Source organism: Puma concolor, chromosome F2 (assembly GCF_028749965.1).
Source record: "Puma concolor isolate L17-30 chromosome F2, mPumCon1.1.hap2, whole genome shotgun sequence".
NCBI classification, from domain to species: Eukaryota; Metazoa; Chordata; class Mammalia; order Carnivora; family Felidae; genus Puma; species Puma concolor.
The window spans coordinates 55537962-55563558 of NC_141684.1; the positions used below are offsets into that span (position 1 = coordinate 55537962).

The 25597-nt window shown below is 40.6% G+C and overlaps 1 protein-coding gene across 1 annotated transcript in view; it reads right to left on the minus strand.

Moving 5' to 3' along the window:
* Positions 1-9335: 9335 nt before the first annotated feature.
* STMN2 (stathmin 2) overlaps positions 9336-25597 on the minus strand; it is a 47378-nt gene continuing 31116 nt past the window's right edge. The window contains exons 4-5 of the mRNA XM_025922757.2: positions 17371-17562; positions 9336-10707 (exon numbers count right to left, since the gene is read on the minus strand). Of these exons, the coding sequence (XP_025778542.2) occupies positions 10648-10707; positions 17371-17562 (252 nt within the window). The 3' untranslated portion in view covers positions 9336-10647. The remainder of the gene's footprint in view (positions 10708-17370; positions 17563-25597) is intronic.

Here is a 25597-nt window from a genome sequence, read left to right on the forward strand (position 1 = left end):
GGCAGTGGGGCAAGGGATGGGCAGAGAAAGAAGGAGACACAGAATCTGAAGCAGGCTCCAGGCTCTGAGCTGTCAACACAGAGCCCAACACTGGCTTTGAACAAACCGTGAGATCATGACCTGAGCTGAAGTCAGATGTTTAACCAACTGAGCCTCCCAGGTGCCCCAGAATATCCATAAATCTTACTGGCTTCTTATATCAACAGAGTATATCCTTGAGTAATTTTTTTCAGAAATGAACAAAGATTCTTATGGGTTTTTATATGTCTGAAAATATCTTTACTTTGCCTTCACATTTGATTGATTACTTGATGAATATAGAATCTTATATTATTTCCTCAAGACTTTAAAAATATCATTCCATTAGCTTTTAGCATTCAGAGTTGCCAACAGGAGGTCAGAGGCAATTTGATTTTTATTCCTTTGTAGGTACATTGTTTTTACATCCCTTGATAATACAAATGATAGGATGTTTCAAAATTTCAGCATTTGTATGGGTATAGTCTTTTGTCATTCACTCTGCTTAGCACTTAGTCGGTTCTGACAAGAATAGTGTAGGTACAGTAGGATGAGGTAAAGCCTTTTTGGAGAGGGATCATGAGAGAAGAAAGGGAGAGAAATGATAGTGAGGGGAATTTTGCTGCAAAATGAAGCAGAGAAATATGTTAGTAGCTGTTGGAAAATTTTTTTTTAATGTTTATTTATTTTTGAGAGAGAGCACATGTGTGAGTGGACAGCAGGGCAGAGAGAGGGAGACAGAGAGAGTCCTAAGCAGGATCCGCACTGTCATCACAGAGCCTGACATGGGGCTTGAGCCCACAAACTGTGAGATCATGACCCGAGCTGAACTGAACAGTTGGATGCTTAACCAACTGAGCCACCCAGGTGTCCCAGAATAGAAAAAATTTTAAGATGTTTTTTAAGATATTAGCATGTTTGTATGCTGACATTGTAGAAAAAAAATGATGAAATAAGAGGGAGAGGAGAGACTTCCTGAAACAATATATCTGAGCTGGTTAGAGGAGATGTGCTCTAGTGCACAAATGGAAGGCCTGGCTTTGGACAGCTCATCTGTGGTAATGGTCAGGAAAGCAGAACATAAGTGTGGTAGGCAGATAAATGTGTTGTTGGGAGTGGATGGATATTATATTGTGATTACTTCATTTGCTCAGTGAAGAAGGCAGGAGAATCATCAGCTAAGTGTGAACACAGGGGAAGCCATGTTGGAAGTTTGAGGAGGTTTGAGAGAACATAAAGATAAAACCAGAGAAATAAAGTATGATTGCTGGGGAAAATTAAGGGCCCAACTGAAGTTCATGTTCATGAATTTAAAGAAGACAAGTCAGAATAGTTGTGTGGTTTCTGCAGCTCTGTTCATCTGGATGGGTACAAGCATGGACCATAGGAGGGTTAATTTACCTGGGGTTATGGGTTTGGCCAACTAAGCACAACACATCAAAGGAGGGGGTTGTAGGGATATATAAGAGAGAGGTGGCAATGATTGCCCTTGGAAAATAGGCTGATAAGGAGGAAGTGATGACTGAGGAGGGAAAGGCATGTGAAAAGTTATGATCAAGGGACTTGAGTCCCAGTGTGGTTGAGGAGAGGAGTCAAGGTATTAAAGAGCTTCAACTGGAAAGATGGGAGGTGGTGGTCAAAGAGCGAGATGCAAGGAGTAGAGATAATGGAGGGATTGGGATTATTGATAATGATAAGGCCTAGGGAATAACCATGAGGCTGAGTGACTCAGGAAAAGTGGAGGAGCATGATCACTCAAGAAGGGGAGGCCAAGCAACCCAAAGCAGACCGTGGAAGCTTCAACTGTGTGAATATTAAAATTGCCAATCATTGGGACAGAAGTAGAGTTGAAGAGAGTTACAGTGATCCAGGAACTAAAAATCATAGAGAAATGAGGGAGTGTGACCTGGAGGTTGGCAGTGAATGCCAACAATGAAGAGAAGAGGTTGAACAGTAGGGTGACATGAACTTCAAGACTGGGTGTTTTAGAGAGGAAGTAGAATGATCTAGAAGTGGCAAACAAGAGCAAGGTAGATACTTACCATGTTTCCTTGAGACACCTGCAGAGAAGAAGTGTACTCAGGGGAGAGAGGTCTCTATTGGGAAAGACGTTCACAGAAGGAATTTGTGGTTTGAAGGAGACAAAGCACATCTGGTGTTCAGGACATAAATGTGAGGGATTTATTTGTTGCCAAACCCTAAGAACTATGCTGATGCTATACCTTCCCATTTCTGAAGAGAGTTTAGATCAGCTAGACTCCCTTTCCTCAGGAACAAATGGGAGCTTCTGGCTTCAGGGAACTGTACTAGGAGCTGCCTGAAATGGCATAACTTGTGAGCAGAATCAGCAGCCCCGGTGGTGTGGTCTGTTGGGACCAGCGTTGGTTTGATGGTGTGTGGCTGAAAGTTTTGGTGTTAAAGTTATGGTCAAAGGGTTGCCCCCAAGTGATTTTTTTTTCTGATTTTCCTTGTGGTTAGATGTAAAGAAGTTTTTCCATTCATCACAGAAGTTTGTTTTTCTGATCATCTAAAATGGTCCTTTGTATGATATAAAGCTTAATTTCAAGCTCAAATAAAAATCAAGCAGACGCTATCAGACTATAATAGGAGGAAAGATGTGGGAACTAATATTTATTAAAATGTCTCTATACACCAGGCACTGCGTAAATATTTTTGTCATTTGGATTCATAAATTCATTTTGTTCACTGACTTACTAACTCACCAGAAATGTGTGTGTGTGTGTGTGCACATGTGTGTGTGTGTGTGTGTGTGTGTGTAACACTTGCTAAATACTAGGGATTCAACAATAAATTAGAAACTCCATCTTAGAGGAGCTTACGGTTAAAGGAGCTAAGCAAACAAATTATAATGCAGTGTGATATAGGTTACTAATGACTAATTATTTAATATTACTATGTACTATGTGCTGTGTGGAGATCTTTTATATTAGCTCATTTTCTCTTCTCAGCAATGTTCTCAGACATTGTATTAATCATCTCATAATAATGTGTTATAAGCCATTTCAAACCTCAGTGGCTCATGACAACAAATACTTACTTCTCTTGTATATATATGTGTGTGTGTGTGTGTGTGTGTGTGTGTGTATTTTAGGCTGTCAGTCAGCTGGCCATGACTCCTTGATTGGACTTAGGTCTGCTCATGTGTCTCCACTGTTGTTATAGCAGTTCCTCTGTGACATGTTTTCATGACAGATTAATAGGAATGTAAGGTAGCAAGCCTCTGCACATTTAGAGAATTTACTCACGTCAAATTTATTATTATTCCATTGGCCAAAGTATGACACATAGTCAAACCAAACATCAGTGGGGTGGGAAAATATACTCTGCCTCCTCTAGTTGGAGGTCCTGCAAGTCACATGGCAAATGTCCTGCAAGGACACATGGAGAGAGTGACAAATTGAGAACAGTGATTCAATCAGCCATAGGCATTTAGTATTATACTATCCCCAACTTACATGTAAGGAAATTTAAAGGAGATAAGCAACTTGCCCAGGATCAGAGGGCTAGGAACCTTAAACCCCAGAGACCATGCCCTTGACCACCACAATATTTTTGCACTGGTGCTTTGGGAACACATAAGAGGTGTCTTGTCAGCCTAGTGGGGTGTGAAGGGTATAAGGAAAGCTCGTAGGGAAGGTAAGATGTGGGGCTGACCCTAGCAGTATTTGGCCAGACTAAGAGTATCTATTTGGTTTAGCACCAAAGAGACCATAGATAGAGTAGTAGAGTGTAGTTTTCCTGGACAGGTGAGAACAGAAGGCAGATGGTGGTAGGCTAAAGCGTGCATGGGAAGTGAAGGAAGAGAAACGGCTTCTGGAAGCTTGACTGAGATGGATAAGAAAAACTATGACACTAGGATTGGAAAAGGGTAAAAGATAGCATTTTTTTTTTCTTCAAAGACCTGAGTGCTTAATGCTAGCCTGAAAGTTAGAGAGGCCCTGTTGGATTTGGATTTGGCCTCTAAAATATCCACCACATCCTTGCCCCTTGGTACAAGATGGATTATTAGGGGGTAAGGAAGAAAGAAGAGTTGGATTTGACTCAAAAACGAGAGAGAGGGGATCATATTCATGATTGTGTACGTCACTGTGTACTAACATGTGGTCTAGCTTAGTATCTGTCGTATAGCTTACAGAACTGAACTGACACATTTATCTAACTGGTATTCAGGGTATGAGGTAACATATTTATTACAAGGAGAAAGGACTTTCCCAAAGTACCCACGGATTTACATGAAATGTTAATACACCTTGCGTCTCCCTTTAATACACAAAAGGCTCTACTGAACCTCAGTCACGGGAATTGGTGTGTTAGGAAATGATAACGTTTAGAGGTAGTTGACAGAAGTACACATGTGAACATTTTGTATGCTTGAGTTTTCTTTTGTTACTTCTTTGCTCTTTTACCCTTTAAAGCGATGTGGGTGACAATAGTTGCCATCATAACAAACCAATGAAAAAAATTAATTTGCCTTTTAGTATCTGAGATAAAGAGTTCATGTGTTTAGATCAGGCCTCCCTCCCAATATCCTGGCTTTAACTGGATTCCTTGGCACTTAGCATTTAGATGAATTGAAGATATGGAAGCCACTCAGAAGCTGTTGGAACATTCAATTTTGGACTGAGGATGATAAGAGACCTGTGTGATGGTGAAGAGTTTCAATCCATGAATACTTATTGATGAATGACAAACAACTCCAAAATTCAGAGGCTTAAAACGAAAAGGGTTGATCTTAGGGTTCAACGAAAAGGGTTGAACCTCATGCTTTGTGTCTCTAACAGATGGGAACTGTGCTCTACTTCATCTTTATTCCAGGTCACAGAGGTGGAGGGAAAACAGGAAGGTGAATCATGAATGTGCTCTTAAAGCTTCCACTCTTAGGGACACGCATTACTTGTGCTCACATCTCACTGACCAAAGTAAGTCACAAAACCTTACCTGATTCCAGGTGTGAGGAGAGAGCTATCTTGAAAGGAAAGACACAGAAATATTTAGTGAACAGTGCTAATGACAAATAAGTGACAAGGCACCATAACTGTCATTAGTGCTGTTCACTAAACCAGTCTGTGGCCTGTACTGCAGGTGGCCACATTCTCTGTTTGCCCCTCCAGGGTCTCTCTCTACCTTTCCTCTTCTTGCTTAGCCCCAGAGGCTGACTTCTATGCAGGCATCACCTGGGCTCCTTTGCCCTCTGGTTTATGGTTCAATTTGGCCAATGAGGGGTCTTGGCTAGAGATTGAAAGGTGAGAGTGGAGACAGTTACTGTTGAGACACTTATTCCCCAATCCCTCCTTGCCAGATTGCATTTGTTAGAGGCTGAATTCATCTCCAGAAGGTCATAGCCCCCAGATTAGGCAGCCTTCTTCTACAGGTACAGCTGTCTCCTGGGTCTTCACGTCATAGGAGGAAATTATTTCTCTCTGTTGGTACACCTTCAGTGCTTTACCATCTTTTTAAAAATTTTTTAAGTGTTTATTTATTTTTGAGAGAGTGAGAGACAGAGTGTGAATGGGGGAGGGGCAGAGAGAGGGGGAGACATAGAATCGGAAGCAGGCTCCAGGCTCTGAGTTGTCAGCACCAGAGCCCGACGCGGGGCTTGAACCCATGAGCCGTGAGATCATGACCTAAGCAGAGGTCGGACACTTAACCGACTGAGCCACCCAGGCGCCCCAAGTGCTTTACCATCTTTAGCTGGTTTCTTTTAATCTGTCCATACCATTCTATTCTGTCTGATAGAATCTTCATTCATTTCTCTTCATCTACCCATTTATAATAATGTATCATCCATTTCTTGCCAAGATATGGACCAATTTTAGATCAGTAAAGACTTAGCATCTCTTGGAACCACATGATGGGCAGCAAGTTAGCCGAGAGAGTTCCTCGGATTCCAAGGAAGGCATATTCTCTATACCCTGTAAGATGTGGCCAAGGAGAATGAAGGAACAGGCACATCTCCTTAGAAGACAGAGCCTAGAGCCACAGATGGGAGAATTCCTCTCTGGCAATCAGAATAGAGACAGAAGCAAGAAATGTTTCATCATTGTGTATTGATTATGTTGGGGAAAGTAACTTGTCATCTTCATTAACTTGTCTCTGGTCAAGAGGACTCATGTCCACATCTATCAGAGAGAGTACTGTGCATTACCCAGAGACCCTGGATGTTGAGCTTGCTGCTGTGATCAAATGGACCTGGAGATTTTACCTTAGGGACAGTGTGAGCGTACTTTACATGTGGGAAGGAGGGTGACTGAATGTTTTGTGACCAGTAGGGTGGCAGTCACTGGTGCTGTTCATTAAATATTTATGGCTTTCCTCCTTTAGAGCTTATGTTGAGATTGTATTTTCCTGCCCATTTGGAGTTAAATGTGGTCATATCACTTGCTTTGTCCAAAGAAATGTGATGTCTGCTGCTTCTGGGCCAGTGCACAATTGGCCGGTTTCCCACTTTCCCTTTTCCATAGGGGCCAGCAGTATCTCAGATAAAGGCAGCTCCTTGGCCTTTAGTGCAGAGTGAGGAATGACAGAGTCCACAGTGACCCATGCTGGACATGTATGAGGAGCAGAAAATAAGCCTCTGTGATTTACTAGCCCCACTTTGATTTTGTAGGTTTTATCACAGTCTGGTCTAGCATCTCCTAACTAATTTGTAGTGACCATAATTCTAAACAGAGAGTACAGCATGTGCATAGAGACCAGAAGGTTCTTGTTAAAGTGAATAGTTTGGTGCCCAAGGGGAGTAATGTTCTTGAGAAAGGAGGGGGCTAGTGAGGCACTTTACCGCCATGCAGAGGAGTGTAGATTTTAGTCTGCTGCTAAGGGGGACGAGGTGGTAGAGGACTGGAGAGATGTGGTCAGAGTGGAGAGGGGCCTGCAGATTAGAGTGAAGGAGATACGTTGGTTGCTGTAAGAGTCTAATAAAACCCAAAGTAGGGGAGTGATTATGGAAATAGAAAAGAAGCAAGAAATGAGGGACAATTTGGGGGTCAAACTGATGATACTTGATGATTAACTGGAAGTGGGTGGTGGGGGCAGTGAAGGATCCAAGATGACTTTATGGTAATTTGGGGGAAGAGTTTGGGAATCTCAGTTTTGTTTGGGGCTGTGTGTTTGCCTTAGGAATTTTCAGCAAATGGCCTGATTAGAAGTCAAGGCTAATTGTCTCATTCAGGGCTGAGAACGCAAAATGATCGATTATTTGGTTGCTAAAATCACGGGTGCCATATCTCCTCCTTCTTCTCTCCCTCAGTGGGATGGGGGTGGATGTGGCAGAGTATGACTGTCAGTACACTCTTACATATGTTATCTCCTGAGAAATGTTATAAAGGCTGGTGCTTGCCTCCAGAGAAAACAGAATTTATCACCGTCAGTTGTTCCATATATTTTGGGTATGGAAGAAATAGGAGAGGAGGGTAAATCTGTAAACCGATGAGCTTCTGTGAATTTTCTTCAGAGTGCATTTTAAAGTCATATATTCAATTTAAACATAGTCCCGAGGATACCAGGCTCTCTGTAAAAAAAATTATAAGTGGAACAAGACTACCAAACTGTGGATAACTTGCAAAATGACATCATCTCTGCAAAGATCTCTTAGTTCAACTCTTAAAGGGTCAGGAGCATCTGAGGCATTTTAAGCCTTACTGAAATAAGATGTTGTGAGAGAGACAACGCTTTTGGTTCCTTGACCTCATCTGTCTCTTAGATGCTTTCTTTCTATTCTTTTATGAACTTGCAAGGTCTAGTTCATTTTTTTCTTCTTCTTGGATTCCTTTGGGTTCCACTTTTTTGAACAATATTGAATGAATGAGTTTCTTTTCACGCCCCACTCCCATGGAATATGCCCTGAATGAAACAATACCACCACTGTGGCCATCACCAAGAATCCACACATCTGTATCGATTACATTTTGCAGCGGGGCCTCTCAAGTGAGGTTGCAGGCAAGCAATGCCAGTGCCGCTTGAGAACATGATGGAAATGCACATTCTCAGGCTTCCACAGACCTCAGAAATCAGAAATTCTGGGGTTGCAGCTCAGCAATCTGTTTTTAGCAAGTCCTCCAAATGACTATGAAGCATGCCAATATTGCAAAACATTAGTCTAGGGGAACTTTATAGACATAACACATCCTTGCTGGTGTGGTAAGATTTGAGGATGGTCTGCTGATGAGCTACCAATAAGGAGAGAAATCACGCTAAGTGGGAATTGTGACCTGGAGCAAAGTCACTTATCTTCTGTCTCTCTGGGCCTTAGTTTCTCCACCTTTGAGATTTTCAGTTGGATTGGTCAACAGTTCCAATGTAGGGACCCACAAAGTAGTGTGAGATGTTTTTCAACTATTTCTAGTTATTTCAGAAAGCTTCATAGAAATGTTATGCTTCCCCTCAGTATGCTGCAGGGACACATCAAAATATCCCCATTGGCTCACAAGTAGATTGTGAGCTTCTTGTGGTCATTCATTTTCGTGTTTCCGGGACTCAGTCACAGGGTCTGGTCCCATGGAAGCCCTTCAAATAATGTTTTACGAAAACATTACAAACTAAGTTGTATAGAAATCAGTACGAAAATGAAGATTGGTTTCTGCTAATCAGAAGCTCCAACTGACTTCCCAAAGGAAGATCGTGGCGTTCAGCCTTGCAAACATGTGTATTGATCGTTGCAGTGTTAGATTCCCACAAAGAGAGGGACCAGGTGGCCTCATCCTCAAACCTGGCTCACTAGTGCTCCTATGGACTATAGCCCAGTTTACTTATTCATAAATCTGCATGGTTTCAATTATTTATGGTTTTCTGCTAAAGCTGGATGGGGTTCCTTTGGTCCTGTAAGATCCATCTGGGTCATCGACAGGACCCTGCTGTGTCCATGTGTGCAGTATGCTTACTGGTGGTGCAAAATTCAGCACTATGGCAGGGAAATCTCATTTTAACAGGCCGGTGAAGGTGTTCTGTGGCCACATGGGAGAGCACGAGGTGGTGCCAGGAACCTTCCAAATGTTTTGAAAGGGGGTCTCGTTCTCAGAACCGTCAGTCTGAACCTGTGGTATCTCCTGCAGTCCTGAATGTTTTCAAGGGAAACAGATTGAAGACCTCTCCTGCTGCGTTGGCCTGTCAGAAGCAGAGAGAAAAGAGATGCTGCCTGCTGCCCCAGAAGGGAAGTGAATCAGCAGGGCACTGGTTTCCTTCAAACTCTAATTATTGTCTCTTTGCTTATGAGATTGTCTAATCCATTGGCCACCCTTTTAAAATCTGAACTCCAGGTCAGATACATGAAGGGGCAAGAGAACAGACTGAACCTTTATTAGTTCACAGAACTCCAATTCTTTATTAATCACAGCTTGCTCACAATGACATACAGGAAAATAGCACTAATGAAGAGTAAATATGCAGGCAGCAACCTTCAGGAGTTGGGATTTGGGGGAGAAACGACTTCAAAACTGCGATAGGTACTTATGATGGGTGTCTGGTGATTCTTAGTTGGCACAAATGCCCTGCCTAGCCCCCTTAGCTGTATCAGCCCTCACAGATGGAGTAATTTTTTTTTTTTTTTAATAGGCAGGATTGCCTCACACTGGGGAAGAAAGACCAGCTTGAGTGAAAGTCCGCAGTGTTTTTGATCTCGTTTGTATGTGTGTTTCAATGCAACAACCAGCTCACAGTTTCCAAGTGGAAAAATATTCAGTAGCATCATGTACTTGTACTATAGGTAAGAGCTTAAAATGAACATCATCAATCATGGCATCCACAAATAAGCCACCTGACACATTAATTAATTCATTCCATCAAAAGAACTTAAACTAGAGAATTAAGCCCACTTCATGAAGAGCGATTTCATGGCTGCTTGAACCATTTGGATTCGAATCTGTGTTCAGCGCTTTTAAAGGGTTTAACTTTCTGCTTCTACCCAGGTTGATCTCAGCTCTGTCTTCTCATCCATCCCTTTCTAAAGCCAAAGCACATTTGTAGCACATAATCCAGGAGAAGCAGAAGTAAATGCTATGATTGGTGTTTGTTTTTTTTTTTTTTCTTAGCCTGGTTTTGTAGTTTCTAGGCAGTTAGTAGATTATGAGTGAACAAATGTGGAGGTTCGTGTGGAGTCATAAAACCTGTAACCTAGGTGTGGTCTTAGTCAAGTTCAGAGATTACAAAGCCATCTAGGTCATTAGGCAATGGTGGGTTTCTAGCACCATAGACTGTCTACTGACCTCATTTTTCTGTTGGAATGAAAAGGGCAGGGAATGGAGTTCGACATGAGGGCTTCAAAAAGAACAGACCTAGCAAATTCATTTGAGTGGAAAGACACAACATCAAAAGCCTGTTACAGGACATGTAAGATTATGAAATAACTTGCATAATGCAATACTTGTATTTTTTAACAAAAATGTAAGTATTTACAAAATAAGATCCAAGGTATTTTTTAAACATCAAGCAAAACATTCTGCAAAGAGACCGCATTGATTTTTTTTTTAATTTTTGATTCTGTTTTTTTGTTTTTGTTTTTTATAATGAGTTCTTTTTAAACCATGTCATACATTTCCCATACTGATATCGCATGATCCATTATAATATAGGCAGGGGGATTTACTAATGGTGGGGCGTGCCATACCCTCCATCGTTTCAGCCAGACAGTTCAACCTGGAGTTCCTTGTTCCTGCGCACCTCCGCGGCATGCCTCTCCTGGAAGACACCAAAGGGAGAAGTAATGTCACAGAGCCTGGGTGTCTGCTCCACAGAGAACCGGAAAGGCTTGCCTACTTCTTTACACAATACATGCCTCGTTGGAAGTCACCCAGTTGTTTGATGTCTATCATTAGGAATTCTCTTCACTTCACGAGAAAGGACAAGGGACCCAGTAAGTATAACATAACAGAAGATCTTATAAGACTTACAGTGCCTAAAAAAACCCTTAATACTGTATTTGAGTAAAACTATTAAAAAGGTCATATGATCAAGAGAATCCAGAATATTATGATCGCTATATAAATCCAGAAAATGGCAATAGAACATCCTACTGTTGTTTACCCTATTTTAATGGTTTTTCCTCTTCCTGAATATTTTAAGGCCTTTACAATTATCAGTGGACACTTTGAGAGGATTAGACGCAGGAAGAAGACTTTTTTATATGCTTCTTAAATGCTTAACCTATTAGTCAGAGCCTTTCAAAACTTGAGTCCCAGTGACCTTTCCAGTCTTACCTTCCTTCCTCCCATCAATATAAGGGAAGTGTAATAGATCATATTTTAGCATTGTATGTAACTACTTCCTTGGTATGCAAAAATGTATGAAAGATGGCTTTAGGAAACATTCCGTTTCCCTAAGAAGATGTGATTAGAGAGATTTCTGTACTGGAAGCCAAGAAATATGAGGTCTTTCTTTTTCTTCTTTCCTTTTTTTTTTTTTTTAAATTTAATTATATGTATACTTTTTACCTTTTAAGGTCTCCTTTGCCTCACTAGTTATCAAATACAAACAAGGGATCTGAACTAGATGACCTAGAGTATCAGCTCCATCTGTGAAATTCTGTTGCATGAGTCGATTTAAATGCAAGATGAGGATTGCGGTCAGAATCATCAGAAATTCTTTTTATAAATGGCTACGCACTTGCAATACAAAAGAGGGGTCAGGAGTGAGCTGTGAGTGCCAGGAAAGAACGTTTTCATATATCGAGATGATTGTGGTCATTGGAGCGTAAACTTCCAATGGTACTGCTAAGCCTGCTTACTGTGTGGTGTTTGATGATCGTCAACGAATTGCAGCTTCAGCTTAGTATAAAGGTTAGTATAAAGGGTGGAATGAAAAAGACAGGGGTTCAGAGCTAAACTCTGTCGTCTATTTAGCTTTGTGATCTTGACTAAATCTCTCTAAGGACAAATTCCTTAGATATGAAATGGAGACAATAACAGTATCTCCTTTCAGGGTTGTTGTTTGGATTAAATGCAGTGTACATGCAAAATGGCTGGCCTACAGCCAGCAATCAAGAACAGCTAGTTTTACGTCCCCTTTTCCTTTCATTATTCATTCCTCAGACAGGTTCAATAGTAAATAGTTACATAAATTGCATTCGTGAACAAGAATGACCCCTCCCCCCAAACAAAAGTCAGAGGAGAAGAAAACTTTATGACAGATGAAAATTAATAATGGTTGAAATCTGTATCTAAGGAGTTATATAACATCAAAATCACCTTTTCAGAAAAGAACCACAGAATCTTATTCCCTCAAAATATTTTTATTGTTTTAAGCTGTGTCATATTATGGGATGCTATTGTCACTGAAATAATGACTACAATGTTTTTGCACCAACTTTTCTATATTGTTAGAGGTGAGATGATCAATATACTAAAACAACATCTCTTACTGACTAAGTACTGTCCTTTGTGGTTGGCTAGGTAAAGTAGCTGTCAAGGTTGTCTGTGTTTTTTTGCTTCTCTTACTCCTGAACACCATGGGAAGCTCCTTTGGTATTTGTTACAATATTATGATCTGGGCGGTCTTGGCCTTGGCTAGTGAATCGTGGGGTAGAGCTATAAAGGCAAGAAGATGTGACACAATTTGAATTAAGTGGAGAATTCAACAAGGTTCACTAGAAGTCCTCTTAACTGATCTGGTAGGTTAACCAACACTCTCCATTCCCGCCATCATCCTGGTATCACCTAAATGTTGGGTTGCTTATGAGGCTAGTAGGCTCTTCCCTATTATTTCCACATACTTTTCCTCTCACTGGCTGAATTACATGCTTACTTGTAGTCAATGATATTTCCACCCTGTTCGGCTAGCTAGTTGAGAATTTAATTACATAATTTAATTAAAGATACAGTAATAGAAGCTAGTGTGGGTGGAGGAAAAGCTTTGGAAATACCTGAGAAAGGGCAGTATGATCAGATATTGGATCAAGTATAAAAGCTAGGGGAAATTTGTAAAAAAGAAAAGTTGTTAAGGTCCTATATTCATGTTATTTTGCAGATATCTTTAGCCCTTACCCAATTTTACAGAAATTGAAACTGTCAATCATAGCTAATATGATATAGGTGGATAATGGGGAAAAGGGGGACATGGTACCCCAATTAACTGATCCATCTCTCAAAATGGTCTTGGCCTATGTGAAAAGATTGGTAATTGGCTGTACCTTTAAATGCTTGATGTTAAAGTTAGATGTATTATGAATGTATGCAATATTGTGAAAATGATTATACCTGCTTTAACTGGCTTTTAAAAAATACCCACTACAGGGGCGCCTGGGTGGCGCAGTCGGTTAAGCGTCCGACTTCAGCCAGGTCACGATCTCGCGGTCCGTGAGTTCGAGCCCCGCGTCGGGCTCTGGGCTGATGGCTCAGAGCCTGGAGCCTGTTTCCGATTCTGTGTCTCCCTCTCTCTCTGCCCCTCCCCCGTTCATGCTCTGTCTCTCTCTGTCCCAAAAAGTAAATAAACGTTAAAATTAAAAAAAAAAAAAAAAATACCCACTACAGATCCTGGTTGGGTCTGATGACAGAGCTGCTGTTACTCAGGGTTCCTGATGGGCCAGGCAGTGAATTTTCTGCTAGATACTGTTGAATGCGTTAGGGGAGAAAGGACATGTTGGGGGAAGAAGAAAGTGTCTCTTTAATCCTTTCGCATGGCAGGAAAAGGTGTTTTTCTATCTCTGTCTCTGTCTCTCTGTCTCTGTCTCCATCTCAGTCTCTGTCTCAGTGTGTCTCTTTCTATTATATTATTCCATGAACAAGAACATTTTAAACTTCACCAGAGTGTCAATCATTGTCCACAGACTATACTTTTGAGTCCTGGGTATGACTATTTATGTCACTCAATTTGAAGACTGTTGGGTAGTTGTAATTTCAATGTGAGTGACATAAACAGATCAGCCTAGGGTAACTCTCGGTGGCAGATGCATTCCTTCTTTCACACCTTTCTCCACATTTGATTCTTTCCTTTATAATAAGCTGGGGTGTTGAGACGAGGTGCTATGGAAACAGACATTGAAAGAAAAAAGCATAACATTCTTTTCTGAAGGAGAAAAGAACACTTCTATGGAACGAAGATAAAAATACTTTAATATAATTTACGACAATATATCAAAGCATATTTAAGAAGTCTTTAGCTCAGTGGTTCTCAACTCCTGCTATTAGCATCTACTGGTAAACTTTAGAAGTAATACTGATCTCTGGGTGTCACTCCAGACAATTAAATCAAAATCTCTTAGTTTAAAGAGCACTTCACTAGATTCTAAAGTGCAACTGAGATTGTTTTTGCTTTAGGCTTTCAGTTTTAGCTAAAGACTTTGAGCTAACATGGCTGGATCTCCAAGAAGTTTGTGGGAATTTGTCAGTGAATGACACTGAGGAAACCGCGGACACCATGGCTCTGTATCACGTCGTCTGGCTAATTGACAGGCTCAGTGAAGTGAGGCCTGTCACAGTTGTGAGAATTTAGTGTGCTAGCCTTGACATGGATTTCATTTTTACTAACATTTTTCAGTGCTTTTGTATTAACTATCTATATTGGTCCATATTATGTGTTGTCTTATTCTCTAATTTTTGGTGCTATGCTATTCGTTGCTGGTTTTATACTATCTGCATAGGGAAAGAGACGGTTGGTAAATGCTCTTTGATATTATTCCAGGTGTCTAAGCACATAGGTACTCCACGAATACGCACTGAATGATTAACTGATTAATCGGTGTCATTTTCAGTAGTAATCATCTTTCGATGCATCGGATTCCAGAACAGCTTATATATGTTAGCAGTTTCATGCATTTTCAGCATTAGTATTATTATTGATTCTCTTTTTAATTTAATCTTACTGCAGTAATTTCATTCAAACAAAAGGCTAGATATTGGTCATGATAAAAACCTTACTCTGTCTTATTTAGGAAAAAGAAAACATATTTAAAATACATCAAAAGGAAGTAAATTTGGATACTCCCCAAGGAGTACCTCCACTTTATGGAGATGATAATGAATCTTGGAGGACACCGGCCAAAGGTCCCATTAGATTTGAAAAGCATCTCTGTGGCTATGAAATTCCAAGGGGAATGTGGTCCTAAAAATGATCTGGGCTGCATTATCCAGCGTGGGATAGAATACTGTCAGTTGGGATTTAAATCAGAATAGGCTATAAACCCCTAGTTCTCAAACCTGGCCAAATATTGGAATCATCTGGAGGGTTTTAAAAAATATAGACGCCTGCGTCTCACTGGGAGATTTTGCAGCTTGGTGTCAGGATGTTAACCCGTCCACAGGCTGATTATTTCTAGGACAAATTGCATGTCTGTATGCAAGTGTGTCTGAAAGGAGGTGGAGACTAAATCTGGGTGAGAATGGGAAAGAGTGCTAAAAGGTGCTGGGCTGGGGAGTGGGTGAAGAGAAATACACAGAGAAAAAGAAATTACCTGTTAAAATCCAACACTTCTGGAAATACTAGTTAAAACATGCAAATTTTATGTACCACTTTATAGTTGAAATCAAGAGGGATATGCTATATATTTGCATATGTGTAATTTCAAAAACAATAATGCTCCTGGTTGTCAGTGATATAAATCTTGCACTAGATATTACGGTCTAATTGAAAAGCCTGGAATATGATCAGCATGCCCCATTTCTAGCAACTTATTTTTTTTTTTTTTTTTAGGGCCTAGGATATGAGATGCTTGAGTCATAATTATCCCAAACAGAACACACAGTGGTCTTCTGCTATCCGTGGTATGAGCACCAGTCAGCAGGAATCTCCTTGGTTGTACAGAAACGTGTGAACTGAGGGCAAATGGAGGAAGACTGAATGGTTCAAGGTGAGGCACATAAATTTTGCCCAATGGAACTCCGCTCTCCTGCATCTCAGCAAAGCACTTGCTATGGTACCACCATGTGTAACATGCAGAGAGCTGAACTGCCTCCTTGAAATCCTGACCTGATGCACTTGGGTGTAACACAATGACATTGTTCTGAGAGTATGGAAGCACCAGCTTATATGCATAAATTAAATTTTAACTTTAAGGTTCTGACCAAGGCATTCAGTGGTTCTCTGCTCCTGACCAGGTCATCTAGTACTTTCTCCACATACCTCTGAGAGCCTCAGTGTCCTACTGCTGTGTCAGAGCCCATAGGCCCTTCCCTAGGCAATGCTTTAAAAAATCCCTCAAAAGCACAGATGCCCATGAAAATCTCCATGAAATTATATATATATATATATATATATATATATATATATATATATATACATATTTATGTTTTGTGCCTGATTTCCTTTGGTTCTGGATTGATATTTGTCATCAGAGAATGCAAGTAAAAACAGAGTCATCAGAACTTCAGAACAGAGTTGCCTGATCCCTGGGTCTTCCTAAGAAATACTCAGAAAACAGGAGGCTGATCTTGTTTAAACTCTTAGTGCTTTGATGACAGGGACAGTCCTACTTCCGTCTGTATCTCCAGTGCCAACATGTAATAGTACCCAGTACTGGTGCAGAGGGCAATGGCTCAGAAAAGGACTGAGGCATTGTTTCTCAAAAATCATATTTCTCAATGCTTAATCCAATTTCTGGAGATGGAAAAAGCTACACTATTCATATCTATACTACACATTTTCAAAGGAAACTTTGCTGGGTGGTGGTGGTGGTGATGGATAGATAGCATAGCGTCAACAACAGGGAAAGAGAGAATACTTTTCAGAGGATCTCCTGCTCTGCTCATCCTGATTGATGGGAATGGGTATATTTCAGGGTTGGTGAGGAGAAAGACACCAGGATATCAGAACGTGAGGAAATAAACATCCCTTACTAGCTTCCCTTCCCTTTGGTTCCATGAATGTTACTATACCCTGGTTTCCCATGTAGATTCTCCTACATAGACAGAATGGGCTTTCCATTTTTCCTAGGTAGTCTGTCATTTCTTGAATATATTTTTCCAAGTTATTATTTATATATTCAATATTACACTCAATGAAATAGTAAAGTAAATATTGAATGTATTATTTTGTTATATATTATTGTTACTTATTAATATGATATTTTTATGGCATGTTTCATATTTCCAATTTAATATTTTTCTAATGGATTGGTTCTTAAAGTTTGTGCAAGTCTTTTATATATTTGAAAAGCATGAATCAGCTTCCCTGAATCCATTCACTACTAAAACATTTCACCAAATTCTAGCTTTAACGTTGGATTCCCACTCCTCTCCCATGTCGCAGTGCCCACAGAGTCAGTGCTACAGTGGAAGAACCTGTCCAAGGCATTAGCTGTCTCTGTACTTGAAACAAGTTTTGACTAAGTCCCTGGTGCCCGGGCATTTGGAACTTCACCCAGCTGTGTTTCGTATGAATGCATGCTTATGCCTAGAACTTTGTCGGGATTACCTTTTCCTGCAGACGTTCAATAATAGCAGCTAGATTAGCCTCACGGTTTTCTTTAATTTGTTCCATTTTCAGGATCAGCTTTTCCTCCGCCATTTTGCTGAAGTTGTTGTTCTCCTCCAAAGCCTTCTGAAGGACTTCTCGCTCATGTTCCCTCTTCTCTGCCAATTGTTTCAGCACCTGGGCCTCCTGAGACTGGGGAAGAAAAACATATCCATTTTATAATCACCCAAAAGCAAACCTGGCAGAATAATGGTCCACTGATTTGAGTTTCCAATGAACACTTGTTCTAGCCTTAAGCACTATTGTCAATTCAGTACTCATCTACATGGCTTTGAGTTTTCTACTGAATGTGGCTAGCTGAATTTTCAGCTGGGGATTTTTTGGACATACCGTCTTAGAAGAAGCATTTAACCCTCATTGAGGAGTTTTTGTTTTGTTTTGTTTTTTAGAATAAGTTGATGCTAAGCATTTGTGCAACCGGGAATGCTATAATTAATCATTGGATAGCAGCATCCATTGAACCTAAGGAAAATATGGGAGGATTGGGGCAAGTGCACCTTTTTCCCCTGCCCCATTTTTCATCAGCTGTAGGCTAAGTCCTGAGCTTTTCAACTTTAGCCAATCAAATCTCCAAATGTCCTTTCTCGTTTTATTCCACACGCACCTCTCCTCACTTGCCTGTTTTACTTTCATTATCCAAATTTTCTTTGGAGACGTGTGAACGGTGTAAAGGTAATGTCCACTTGGCCACAGAAAACAGAAAGTCCTTGTTCTGGCCCCCTCTTGAACATGCCAAGGTCACTCGGGTAATCTTTGAAACCCTGTGGTTACTTAGTGATTAGAGTAGAAACGCCAGAGGCAGTTGCACCCCACCTAGCATCCCCCCACATTTTGTGCACTGCAGTTTCCCTGCAGCATCAGGAGGCTGTATGACTCTGTACAGTGTATATTAACAATCACTGAAGTGCTTGATAAAAATGCAGAGGCCTGGTATCCGCTCCCCAAAGTTCTGATTCTGTGGTTCTTTGGTTAAGACCCATAGGTAATATATGTATGTATGTAATATATAAAGTTTATTTATTTATTTTGAGAGAGAGAGAGGATGGGGAGAGAGGCAGAGCGAGAAGAAGAGAATCCCAGGCAGGCTCTGCAGTGTCAGCATAGAGCCCCATGTGGGGCTTGAGCTCATGAATCATGAAATCACGACCTGAGGTGAAATCAAGAATTGGATGCTTAACTGACTGAGCCACCAGGCACCCCCAGGAATCTATATGTTTGATAAGTAACCCTGGTGATTCTAATGCAGGCTATTCAGGGTACCTTTTGGAAAATGCACTGGCATGGCTTCTGGTGTCAGGCCTGTGTTGGTGACCTGGATGTGCTATTTAACTTCTTCCCACATTCATTGTTTCTTTCACAGTATGCAGCTAAGAGAAGTCTTACTCAATGCTGAGCTATCCAGGTTGAAGACTAAATTATTACACAGGCATTGTTCCTGGGTAATTCCTTACGACTGGCTGGTGCTCTGAGGTGAGTCTTTGCAGGAGTCACTGTAACTCTGAACACCTAAACAATGGCAGCTTAAAAACGTGTCTCATGGCTTGTCAAATATTGATTAATTAATGTTAATGTTAAAAGCATTAATAGGAAAACATTTAGTTGATAGCCATTATGGGGTCTCACAGGAGAGATCTTGGTATGCATACAGTATGAGGCTTGACGGAGAAGAAACTTCTCTTCAGATAGGAAGGGGAAAATCAGACAGCCTTGAGACTGTTTGCTGATATGTTTATCCTGAAGTTTATCAGGAATAGGTCTCGTGACTCATGGGAGATTAGAAAATTTGGGGAACTAGCCCCGCATCTTGTTTTAGTCCCCAAATGGTTTCACTGACATCCTTAGGAGACTACATCACTTACTTGCTTTGTTATAGCTTACGGTAGAACCCAATATGAAAAACAACGGGAAATGTTAACACGGAATAAATTCAAAATCAAACGGCACCTTTCTGGAGAAAAACCTGAAAAAATATTTTCTAGCTGGTTCATCCTTCTGCCTCTAGGTGGGACTATTGGTAAAGCATCCTACATTGATTTGCTTCTTTACTGCTACTAGGACCACTGACTTCAATGTGAGAGACAGACTGACTAAAGGGGTGTGTGTGTGTGTGTGTGTGTGTGTAAAAGCTTCTCTCTGATGGACTTCATGGCAAGGGGCCATATGCCTGCCATTCTTTACTATATCAGCTCACAGAGAAAGTTACCAAGGATGGTTATCAATGAGCAACTGAGTAATTTTTAATTTTCAGGGGCTCAAATTTACTGAGGCACTTGTAAAATTGTATTTTAACTTACAGTTCACATTTGCATTCTTAATTTTCTTTTGTGAGAGACTTAAAGACAGGAGACAGCAGAGGAAGGGAATCGAGAAGGGAAACCCTGGGGACTAAAAGGGCAATATTGCAGCACATACCTTTTCAAATGTCTTGCCTTGGTGGGGCACATTTGGCTTGCGTGAACAAACACTCCCACCGGCCCCGTTACCAGTAATGGAGAGAGAGGCCTATTGCTTTACTGGGCGCAGCATTTGGCTCTGTTTGAGGTGCCTCAATTAATGGCGTTAGTACTTTTGCAGCCATTGGGGCTAAATGAGATTACCCAGCATAGGTGTCAAGTGTATTTCTTTAGCACAATTAATGGGGTGAAACAGAAACAGAAGGCAGTACAGAGCGTTCTCACGTGAGGCTGCTGATAGGTGACGGAGACCCGCCAAACTGGGCCAGCCCACTTCGGGGCTGCACATTTCTGTGGTGCCTTTTCCTATACTGAGGGAATGTTGCATCCACCGTCCTCTCCACTGATACATTTTTGGGACCTATTGATCATCTATGTTTCGAATATTTAAAGCCACATCCGTTAAAAAAAATACATTGATTACGGAAAGGATCCCACACTGAGAAGATAACTTTTGGCACCCTATTTTGGTTTTTCCCCACAGGCACTCAACTCTTAGACAAACTCTTCTGTGGAGCTAATAGTCTCGGGGCCTTTACCTCAGTTCTTAAGGTCTCCACTGCTGAAGACAGCACTTCTCCCTTTTCCTTCTTTCACACCCTAGCATCCAGATGTCACTGCCTACAGCTTCTCTGACTTTATTCCTGGGGAGAGACTGATTCTGTCATCAATACACCTTTTAATCTCCTGGTCACAGCCTCAAGGAAGAAAACTGGTTACGCTTCAGTGAGCACATAAGCATTTAGTTCAGAAAACTGCCCTGAAACATAACATGCGTGAGGATCCAGAATAAAAATATGTTTTAGACAAAAGTGGAAGCATTTCTCTTCATTTTGGTAAACGTTCTCACCACATGGTTGAAGAGGTGATTTTATTTTCTTCCTCGCTTGGGCAGATTAGCAGAAAAGAATCTTGACTGGGAGGCTTAAAAGGTAGGATTTGCTGAAAGCTGTTAAAAATAAATTGTTTAAGGGCAAAGGATCTGACCACGGAGGACCATCTCTGAATGGCATGTACCTAACATAGAAGGTCACTGACATACTGAAATGGAAAATTAGGGCATGATAACGATCAGCTGATACAATGCAAATGTCAAGACAAACTATTTATAGAGCTAAGACATCCAACATGACATTCTGGGAGACCAGGGAACCTTCTCCACCTTGCTATTGTAATAACGGAGGCGCAGAATTGGTGCCCACTTTTTCTAAGCATACACTGAACTCAGCATCACCGAAATGATTACATGAGAGGTACGTGAAGGGAAAAATAATGAGACAGGGACAAGAGTTATTGTACATTTAGGAACACTTTAACATTTTCCAGAGAGGTTCATTACCGTGCCTTATATTACTGAGTATAAGAGTTTAATTACTATACAAATGAAATGGAAGATAAATTTGAGTTAAGTGATATATAAAACTCAATTTTATTTTATGTACTCTTATGAGATTTAAGACTATATTTTAGTTAGTACTAGTGTTCCATTTCTTTCTGGAGTGAACACATTTCTAACCCTTTATTTTATTGTCCCCTTTCATCATCTGGATATATTACTTGCCACTAACTAGAACAATTTATCAGACACTAGATCTCTGAGTATCTAAGTATCTTTAAAGGATGTGTCTCTAATTATTGGCTTTACTGTTAACAGTGAAAAACCATTAGCAACCCAGTTAGAGTCATAAATAATGTCTTGTTAAAATATGATAATTGAGGGTCACCTGGATGGCTCCGTCGTTAAGCATCTGACTGTTGATTTCGACTTAGGGCATGATCACACAGTTGGTGAGATCGAGTCCTGAGTGGAGCTCAGCATTGGCAGCACAGAGCCTGCTTGGTATTTTCTCTTCCCCACCCCCCCCCCCCCCCGCCCTGCCCCTTTCCTGCTTGTGCTCTCTCAAAATAAACAAACATTAAAAAATATCATAATTGAATATAATTGTGCAAAACAAAAGTGTGCAATATTCACTGTGTGTTGAAGTGAGAAGCATAATAAAACATTTTAAATGGTTAAAACCCAAGCCCTTTAGAATGAGCTCTTCTGCTAAAGCCTGGAATGCGTTTACTGTGGTTAACTCCTAGGAAAAGAACCACGGGGGTGCTCTTCACTGAGGGACAACACATGACACATGTGAGGGTTCTGTGGACCAAGTGTCACATCCTCCAAGGAGCAGATGCCTCCCGAATGCTGAATCACAAATAAGCCAGCACTTGAGTTTATAATCGTTGCCGTACAAACCACCCCCTCTTTTCCTGGATGTGACTGTAATTACCATATATAATGTGAGATGCCAACAAACAAGAAAGTTAAGTCTATCAGGTTTGGTGACTAATCATGGCCCAGTTTACACCATTTTATTTAAAAAAAAAAAGCAATGCAGGGGTGCCTGGGTGGCTCAGTGGGTTAAGTGTCCAACTTCAGCTCATGTCATGATGTAATTAATGGCTTTGTGAGTCTGAGCCCCACATTAGGCTCCATGCTGACAGTGCAGAGCCTGCTTGGGATTCTCTCTCTCCCACCCCCCCACCCCCCACCCCGACCCTCCCCTACTTGCATGCTCTCTCTCTCAAAAAAAAATAAATAAATAAACAATGCATCTTTCTTTCAGAGGTTCAGGGACTTTGCAGTTGATTGTACCAATATCGTTAGTGTGTCAATTATCTCACTGAACTGTGAGTACTGTTTGTGTAGTACTCTTCTTAATTCAATCTGTTTTAGGGTGAGATTTTATTAATGTCATTAAAATTCTTAAATTGCCATCTGTTTTTCATAATACTTATTTTTTTCAAGCCACTGTTAGTTGGGCAGACCCATTTATATACCTGTCACCTGTCAAACTATTTCTCCTTTGTAACTTGATACATAATATTTTATAACATTCAAAAATGTTCAAGAAATGTATGGTAACATCTCAGTATCTTTTTTAGCAAGAAACTTCTTTTCTCTATATGATTCTGAGTTTGCTGGACTCTAGTTTCTGCAGGCAGGAACCAGCTGTGTTTTGCATAATAGCTGGTTGTCTCTCACAGTACTTGCCTGTGGCTTCATGTAGGATAGGTCTTTTAATTCTCATTGACCCATGGTCAATAACTCCATGACCCAGGTCCTATCATTAGGCTCATTTTACAGATGGGTAAAATAAGACATAGATGGACAGGTTAGGCACTTGTCCAAGGTCACACAGCTATTATGTGATAGAGCCAGACTTTGATTACAGGTATTGCCTTAAGCATGTTCTTAACCACTGTGCTTTAAAGATGCTCTTAGAAACTATTGCTTGGCTTCGATGACCATATAATTTATTGTCCAAACTGGCCACTTATGACATTGAAATGATAATGATGATATCAAAAAAAGGAATGAACAGGAGTTGTCCTGGGGCAATTGGGAAATGGTTAGCTTAGGTCTGCTGTTACTTGCTAAATGTTTGTTGAATGAATAAATGGCGGGCTGGCTGGCTGGCTGACTAAAGTCTTTATATTGCTTCACCCTTGTGGGCCAGTTGTGGTATGGAAATTTTGATTTCAAAATGTGAGCTACAAGCTGACCTCACAATATAATATAGTCTCATGGAGGTGAAAGCTGATTCCCAGAGATAATCAAAGAGAGCAGTAAAAGCAGGAAAAAGGGCTATTTCTTGTATAACAAATTTCTTCTACCAGCAAATCAAAGGGGCATTAATTCTGGTTCAAAGAAGCCTGAGGGAGGGTTGTCCAACCCAGTAACCAGATGGTCAGTGCTGCGATAGTGTCAACAGATGGAGTGAGGGACTGGGGACACTGCCAAAACATTTGTCACCAAGTGAGTTTGGGCCCACGTGGAAATGACTTCGTGGCAGTCCTCCAGCTGTAAATCCAGAAGGACTCACACAGGCAACACAGCCTGGGTCACGGGTTCTCAGATGTGGTCCCTAAACTCCCAGAAGCAGGCCTTTCAATGGTACCAATGGAGGCGAGAGAAGCTCACAAACTTTTTTATGTTTTAAAAGCCTATCAGAAATCTTATTTTGCTTGTATGTCTCTGTCTATTTTTACATTTACTTTGAGTTAGAATTAAGTTAATTTAGTGAGAATATGCTTATTTTTATGATAATAAAAATATTAACTGGCGCTTATAGATTCCTTGGATTGTAACCACGACAAAGGAATTTATTAATACTATTTAATGTATTCATACTATTATACTATTATTATACTACTATTAATATTAATAGTATGTTTGATAGGCAGAATCTTTAAAAACTTGTAACTGTGAGAAAGGAAATGGATCCAGGGCAAAATGTTGCTGATCACTGGGCTCGGCTGAACATCTATTATTAGAAACTATTTTAAAAAATAGTAAAGTTGAAATTGAATAATTATCTGGTGCCAATTTGAAAAAGTAAAGGCCTAAAATTCCTCCATCGTTCCCTAAAATTTTTCTGGTCTGATCATATGTCTCTGTGCTGTCCAACTCAGTAGCTACTAGTTACATATGGCTGTTTCACGTTTCTTTTTACTTTTAAAAATGCAACTGCTAGAAAAACTGAAAATACAAATGTGCTCACATTGTATTTCTATCGGACAGCACTATTCTATATAGCTGCAGACATTTATTTTTTTTCCATGTTGGCAGGGCTACAAGCTCACCGATTGTACAGTTATGAGCTAAATAGTTACTATAATTGTTATACTAACACTAAACGTTTACAGATAAAATTGTGGATATCTGCAATTTTGCTTATCTAAATTCTATTTCCCCTTCTCTGGATGAGAACATCTCAATTTGCTTTTAGGGGTCTATACCTCCACATTTCTCTGCAGAGATCTTACCTATTCGGGGAGCGCCTGGATGGCTCAGTCTGTTGGTTACGCTTCCAACTCTTGATTTAGATTCAGGTCTTGATTTCATGTTTCCCAGTTCATGAGATGGAGCCCTGTGACTGGCTCTGAGTTGACAGCATGGAGCCTTACTGGGATTCTCTCTCTCTCTCTCTGCCCCTCCCCCACGCATTCTCTCTCTCTCTCTCCCTCTCTCTCTCTCTCATAATAAATAAATACACATAAAAAAAAGAACTATTGAGGGGCGCCTGGGTGGCTCAGTCGGTTAAGCATCTGCTTTGGCTCAGGTCATGATCCCGTGGTTCACGGGTTCAAGCCCCGCATTGGGCTCTGGGCTGACAGCTCGGAGCCTGGAGACTGCTTCAGATTCTGTCTCCTTTCTCTCTCTACCCCTCCCCGACTTGTGCTCTGTCTCTCTCAAAAATAAACATTAAAAAAAAAAGAACTATTGGGAAGGAAAAGCCCTCTTTCTGCCGGAGTTGCTAATTTTTGAGGAAAAGAAATGGGGACTGACAGTTGAAAACTAAACTTCCTTGGTATTGAAACCAATTAGATGCAGGAAGAGACAGATGACAGATATAAAAAGAAGGTTTTCTGACCTTATTGCTTGATCTGGATCCAGCTGTTTTTGAAGCTGTAACCATTCCTAGACTTTTTAGTCACATACCCACTTTGTATTCTAGCTAGTTGAATTGAGTTTTGGTTACATGCATGTCCTCACTAAGGTAATCACTGAGACATATGCACTGGCTGGAGGCTCTTTGAGGAGAATTAACAGTTCTTCTAATGAGCACTTATTAAGTCAGCACAACCCAACAGAATAAAATCAATTAATGATTTTTGTAAGTTGGCACTTTCTGTTAATTATATTTTCTTCTAATTAAAACCCT